The sequence below is a fragment of the Plectropomus leopardus genome, unplaced genomic scaffold (genome assembly GCF_008729295.1).
Source record: "Plectropomus leopardus isolate mb unplaced genomic scaffold, YSFRI_Pleo_2.0 unplaced_scaffold8003, whole genome shotgun sequence".
Taxonomy (NCBI): domain Eukaryota; kingdom Metazoa; phylum Chordata; class Actinopteri; order Perciformes; family Serranidae; genus Plectropomus; species Plectropomus leopardus.
Genome location: NW_024688166.1, coordinates 839 through 7,671, shown reverse-complemented (window position 1 = coordinate 7,671; position 6,833 = coordinate 839). Strand labels below are relative to the sequence as shown.

The window sequence follows — 6,833 nt, the reverse complement described above, 5'->3', positions numbered from 1 at the left end:
GTTAACTCTCTGCTCTGTGATTGGCTGTAGTTAACTCTCTGCTCTGTTATTGGCTGCAGTTAACTTTGGTTCAATGAAAGTATAACCTCCAAGCAAAACTTGATAATTGATATTGCACCCACAGCATGTATGAAGCAACGGCTGAACAAACGGTAAATGGCTGCAACCACTCAGCTGTTTGAGATCTATCACTGTGGACACTGGAGACACATTCACAGCAGGTGTAAATGTCACCAGGTTACTTCATATCTGGATACAAGCTGGATAAGAGAAGCATTTTAATGCAAGGTGTAGCAGGGATGTCTCAGGCAGACCTTAGTCCTGAGTTTGGGGGAGCATAATGTCTGAGACAGGGTTTTAGTTGGACTATATGTAGAAGTGCTACATATAGTCCAAGGGCCAGGAAGTTCTGTTAAATCCATGACAGGTGCCACTATGGTGAATCAATGAAGTCCATGGATCAGGATGTTGTCTCTGTTCACCTGTCAGCTGACTGGATAGTGTCAGATGTTAGTGGGCAGGACAAGCTCCATTCACACACAGGGGAGGAACAGACAATGGACAGACACTCCCACATGAGCGAGAGGAAAAAACAAAAAAACAGAAAAAAAAGACGTGGCGAAAAACCACTGAGCTCTGACACTGAGGCCTAGTCCACATGTACACATAGCTTTTTCTATGTGTTTTAGCCTTTTTTACACATGCAGAGTTTTTGGTCACTGAAAATGGACATTTGGAAAACTGTTTATATGTAGACCGGAAAACTGTTTGTCGCCAGAGTGTGCGTATTATCTCTGCCTTGAACACATTGCATGCCTGAGCAGCGCATGACAGCATCCTCGCCGCATGTCACACTCTCGCTGTGTTCATACTGGCAGCGTTGCTGCTGTGACACTTCTGCAGGGCTGCCTGCTGCTATGAGTTCTGTATTTACACAATTATAAGCACAAATTCCACTCATTTATGAAGTCATGCAGCTCCTGCATTGTCAACAACACTGGTCTGCAAATGTTTCAAAATAAAATGCCTTGTGTCAACAACTGATGGGATTCTGAGGCAGGGAAGTTGGAGTGCAACAGCTATATTTGTATTTCCTCATCTCTGTGGCTGATATAGAGAATTATATTAAGTAGAAATAATTACCAGCACAAGTATATACAAATAAAAAATATAAAATAGAACTAGAGTATTAGTAAACATTTAGCACTATGTAAATATTAAAACATAAAAGTATGTATAATATACTGAGTATGTAAAACGTGTAAATAGTATTATTTATTTATTCATGTATTTACTTGCGGAGAAAAAGGTTAAGTGGATCACTTTGGGTGGCCACTGAAAGTAGTTTGCACTGTGAAACTGATGACATCCAGTAGGTGGCGGTAATGTATCACATATGGATGCCAGCCGCCATAAATGCCACAGAAGAAGTATCGGAACCTTTGCTGTTACTTCGTACCCTACGGAGCCATTCATGTGTGACTCCATGATGGCGGCTCTGATAGAAACACATGTGCAGTTGTCTGGTGAGTGATTTTTCTGTGTAGTTCGCTGTTGTTGCCTCTGAGAAACATGATTAAACTGCTGTTTACTGTGACAGATAAACGCTACGTGCTAACGGGAGCTTACGTCCCCTCCTCTGCTCTGCTTAGTGTCGCGAGCTCTGCTCCGGAGCTAGCTTAGCATTAGCACCATCCCTGCTCCTGCTAGCTGCTCAGCTTTAGTTTAATGGAAGGCTGGATGCTCCGGGACGGTTTTGGTTAGTTATTCTGCTGGCACACAAATGTTATCTCTTTGAAACCTGAACTAACTGGCTCGATTTCTTTCAAAAACATGGGAGCAAGGCCGTAAGTAAAAAAAGAAATGACCCAAAAATGTATATATGTTTAAACTGATGTCAATATGGACATACTACACACAGTGTTAGCTTGGTAAGATTCTCTACAATTCAGTGATTTATTTAATTTTACTGACACCATGAGCACCAAAGAAGACAGTATTATTGACATAGTAAACAGATGCAAACAAAGAAAATGAAATGATGAATACATCTATTTAAAAAAAAAGGAAAACGTCCAGTGAACTATAGTCATAATAATCACAATTATAAATTTAAAATTATTATACAGAATTCGTCTAATTTTTAAGTTTGTTTTTTTTCTTTAGGTAGCTTCTTCCTTTTTTGTTTTTTTGTATGTTTAGGTTTTGTTTTTACTTTTTTTATTTTGGTTGTTTGACAATTTTCCGGGATTCATTAAATAAATGAATGAATGAATGTCTTTCCAACTTCGCTTTCCAACAGATTTGTGTGAAAGGAATTAAAAGCCCATTCCATATAGACACCTGTCCCAAATATAAGTCTGTTGAGTTCAGTGCTTTAAGTAAATAATAGCCCGGGTTATTAATTAAAGCTTAACTGGTGTTTAATTTACATATAATTTAACTCTGAATTGTGCTTTAGAGTAAATCTTCTTTGTTTGTTTTATCATTTCATGTATCTAACTAATTACATAGCTTATGTATTGATGAGATTTTTCTAAAAAAGAGAACTTACGTGAATAGGTGTGTCACCCAGTGACATAAGTAAGCATCACATAATGTGTGTTTTTTAATTTGTGGAAAGATTTTTCAGTCAAATCTGAATCAAATAAGATGATGAGTTATATTCAGTGTATACACACACACACACACACACACACACACACACACGTAGTGTGATTTGCCGTGTTCACCTCATGGACTCCATTAGAACTGACACAGTCTGGCTCCTTGAACGCTGTCACTGACTCATGACCTTTCCTTCGTTTATAATTTTTTTTGATGTGAACCAGGAATTGAAAACAAAAACTTTTAGGTGAAGAAACAGAATAAAGCAATTTACAACTGGTGACATTTTTAAGAGCTGACTGCAGGACAAGCAGAGTTAGATTTTAGACAGATATCGCTTTTAAAACCTAAAAAATTAAGTATTGTTTGTCCTACCGGTTCCTAATCTCATAGCTGTGGTGGACTAATGATAGAAGTGTCATTCAGAGTAAGTGCAGTGAAAGGTTGGTGCAACAGCAGTAATCACTGACTACGGCAACACTCTGTGGTCAAAACAGTGTGACAACGCAACTGTCTACAGATGACTTCTGTTGTGAATTTACACTAAACATAAAATAAAATACAATAAAATAGATTCGACTTTTCACACGGGGCCGTGGGGTCTCATGGGAGGGGGCTTATTGTGTGTGTGTAAACTCACTCATTGGTTTATGTTTGTGTGTATCAGCAGACGATGCAGAGCCTCAGTCTGAGGACAACGATGACCAGAGTGATCCTGACGGAGACAGCAATGACGAAAGGTCAGATGATGATGCGAGCGATGGAGGAGAAAACGACAGAGACAGTGAAGGAGGAAGTGATGGGGAGGAGGCAGAGGATGAAGATGGAGGAGCGGATGAGGAGGGAGATGACGGCAACGCCAATGCTGGGTGGGCTGAGGCCATGGCAAAGATCCTGGGGAAGAAAACCCCTGAGAGCAAAAATAGCATCCTGGTGAAGAACAAAGAGCTGGACAAGCAGAAGGAGAAAGAAAGACAGGAACAGCTGGAGAGAAAGAAACAGGTAACGAGCACACGGAAGGACGGCTTTCATTTTCTTTATTGGCGAGTCTCTCAGTGTGTCCCACAGGGATGAGACATTTATCAGATATACTTGATATACCATGGCTTGCTCCACCTGGAATCTTTAACACTGTTTTTGTGATTGATGCAGCCTGAAATGCCTGATTCACAGCAGCTTTTCTACAATGTTGCGATATTTTTTTTAAATCATAAGAGTTTGTATATTTTCTTTAAAATTACAATTACATAGGATGCACATGAGTTGATATATATTTTATAAAAACAAATCTCAGCTGGTCCAAAATTTTCTTTTTTGGGGAAATATTGGACAAGCTGCAGCAACAGATGCAAACTGGTGGTTTTGTGTAACGCTGGATTCACATTGGACACAGAAGCAGTGCGTGACGGAAGCCTCGCCAAACTGCAGCATGTTCCACGCTTGTGATGTTTACACTGACAGCGTCGTGGCTGTGATGCTTCTGCAGGGCTGCCTGCTGCTATGAGTTCTGTATTTCCACATTTATGAGCACAGATTGCACTCTATTTATGAAATTGTGCAGCTTCTGCTTTGTCAACAGCACGGTCCTATGAATATTTCACAATAAAATGCTCTACGTCAAGAACTGATGGGATTCTGTCAATAGGTACGTTGTCAGAGGACTTTTACTTTGAAACAAGTAGGGAAGTTTGAGTAAAACAGACACCTTTTGTATTTTCTCATCTCTGTGACAGAGAGAGACTTTTAAACTGCAGTAAAAAGTGGTATGGAGGCAATATGATTATCAGAACACCACACCAGTCTGTTTTTGTCAACAGCCACGCACAGCACGTGAAAATAATCATCAAGCCACAGTTTCTTTAGATGTGACAGGCAGCTGAGACGTGTCTGAGCAGCGCTGCTCATGCAGGCATTGTGGCTGCTCTGACTTGTTACCGCTGGCACTAAAAAAACCCCAAAACAACAGGTTCAGCTACGCTCATCCACTGCTTCTGCGTCCAATGTGAACTGGGTGTCATGCTTTCGAGTATGAAAGGTTTGGGACGCGAAATGTGATCGTGTGTTTTGAACGTGTGTCCATCAGGTCGACAAGAAGCGAGCGTGGGAGATGATGTGTCGGGAGAAACCTGACATTGTAAAGGACCGCGAGGCTGAAAGAGCTCTGCAGAGAATTGCTACCAGGTTTGTATATCTTTACTGTGAGGCTGTTTAACATTCTCAGAAACAGGTTTCAGTGCTGATGCCCGTGTGTGTGTTTTCCTCCTCAGAGGGGTGGTGCAGCTTTTCAACGCTGTGAGGAAACACCAGAAGACTATCGATAACAAGGTGAAGGAAGTCGGGGGCTCGGAGAGGAAGAAGGCCAAGCTTCTCTCGTCTGTCTCCAAGAAAGACTTCATCGATGTGCTGAGAAGCACAGAGGGAAGCAGCAGAGTCACCACCAAGACTGAACAGGACATGGTAAGATCAGTCATGGCTTATCTTCTGTTTGCTCTTTTTTTTAAGGTGACACGTTTCATCAGCAAGCTTTTGATAAGTTTGGTCAGATAACGATCCGCTAAAACTTTTGTACAAATTCAGAGCTACAGTTTATAGGAAGAGATTTTAAAAAATGTGTTTCTAATAAAATTAGAAACAGCGGAAAATCTAGTCAGGTGGACTTTTATAGCTTTTGGGACAAATTTGTAGAGTAGATGGATCGGCCATACAAAAAGTTATGACTTGTAAAAGTTGACCTTAAATTACAGGCATCCATTAGGCGGAGGTTGTATTTCTTGAGCAGCATTTGCACACTACTTGTAATCACTGGTGAAAAGTACTTGTGTTAACGATGTACCATCTTAAGGAGAATTAGCACAAACGTTGATGAACACAAAATCAAAAGCTTGAACCTTTCAATAGTCTCTCTACTTGGCCTGTGCTGCTGCCTAAACCTTTGAAACGCGGCACAACATCCCTTTTCTTGTGCTGTTTTCAGATGCTTTTTACAAGTATTTTAACCCTTGAACCCAGAGCAAAGTGGTGCATTTTCTTTCAAAAACTTTGGGAAAAGGGAATGAGCAACTTGGTAAGAAATACTTCACAAATTGGTAGAATCAGAATACTATTTTTTTGGGGGGGGGCAGTTTTTTAAAGATTTATTTCACTTTTCAAGTTGAAGCAGCAGTACATGGCTTCGGACAGTATAAAAGAGCAGACATAAACAAGATACTCAAGTATACAAAAATATACATACATTATCATATATGTGCTCATGTTGTCTGTATTGTGGTTTTCCTCCTGCCCTGTGACCCTATGACCCTGTGACCCTGTGACCCTGTGATCCTGTGGCTGCTACTATAAACAAACAAAACAAAACTCTTTTCACAACCCTTATACCTTTCCCATTTGGTTCTCACCAAGGTGAAATAATGTTTCCCTCTAAAAAGAAATAAAACACCCACAAATGTGCATCTTATAAAAGATATGTTGTGCCTATTAAATTGATATTGTGGAGTACTATTTTAAAAACGCGAGGGAAAAGTGTCTCTGGGGGAAATAACAAAAAAGCTACAGAAAAATTGTATAATTATCATAATAATGTGTTTTGAATTAATATTTTTAGGCACCTTTCCCAGGTCATTTTCTCAGGTTTGCTTTGTTGTTGTTGATTTCATAATTTTGTGGTAATTTTTTATTGTACTTTTTACTAATGTCTTGCTAATTTTGGGGAGCATTTCTTCTTTTGTTGCTCATGGCTTTCTTGAACAGAAATCATGCTGCTTTCTTAAACAACTTTTATTTAACAATTTACTGATTCAACATTACAAACAAACAAAGGAATATAAAGAAGAATATAAAAATAAAATAAACATCAGTGCTGTATGGACTTTTTGACCATTAATTTTGACCATAAATAAAGAATAAATACAATAAATAGCTAAATACACATCAGTACCGATTTTTAAACCATTTTTGGTGGAAATTACTGCACTTGCGGAGAAGTGAAGGAATAAATGGCGATACAAAAGCAGCTGTCTTTTGTATATTTATTAGAGTGATAAAAAAGAATAAGAGGAGAGTCTAACAGAATCAAATCTATTTCAGCTGAAAGGACAGCACAAACACCAAGAGGTGCAAGCTTTCTGACAAAGACGATCTCATTCAGTCACATATTTCTAACTGAACAACACAGTGCCAGAAGAATACGGGAGGTTACCTCCACTAAGATAAGATATACTGAAACAAAG

At 39.3% G+C, this 6,833-nt stretch overlaps 1 protein-coding gene across 2 annotated transcripts; it reads left to right on the top strand.

The window, feature by feature from the left end:
- Positions 1 to 1,440: 1,440 nt before the first annotated feature.
- Positions 1,441 to 6,146, top strand: LOC121940212 (RRP15-like protein). 2 transcript variants are annotated; one of them, XM_042483033.1, is made up of 5 exons: positions 1,441 to 1,526; positions 3,275 to 3,609; positions 4,691 to 4,788; positions 4,875 to 5,064; positions 6,007 to 6,146. In XM_042483033.1, exons 1-5 carry the CDS (start codon positions 1,475 to 1,477, stop codon positions 6,013 to 6,015), a joined length of 684 nt encoding a protein of 227 aa, XP_042338967.1. In that variant the 5' UTR covers positions 1,441 to 1,474; the 3' UTR covers positions 6,016 to 6,146. The 2 variants fall into 2 exon arrangements, with proteins under 2 accessions (XP_042338967.1, XP_042338969.1); XM_042483035.1 differs by having other exon boundaries at positions 3,278 to 3,609; positions 6,007 to 6,143.
- Positions 6,147 to 6,833: the final 687 nt, after the last annotated feature.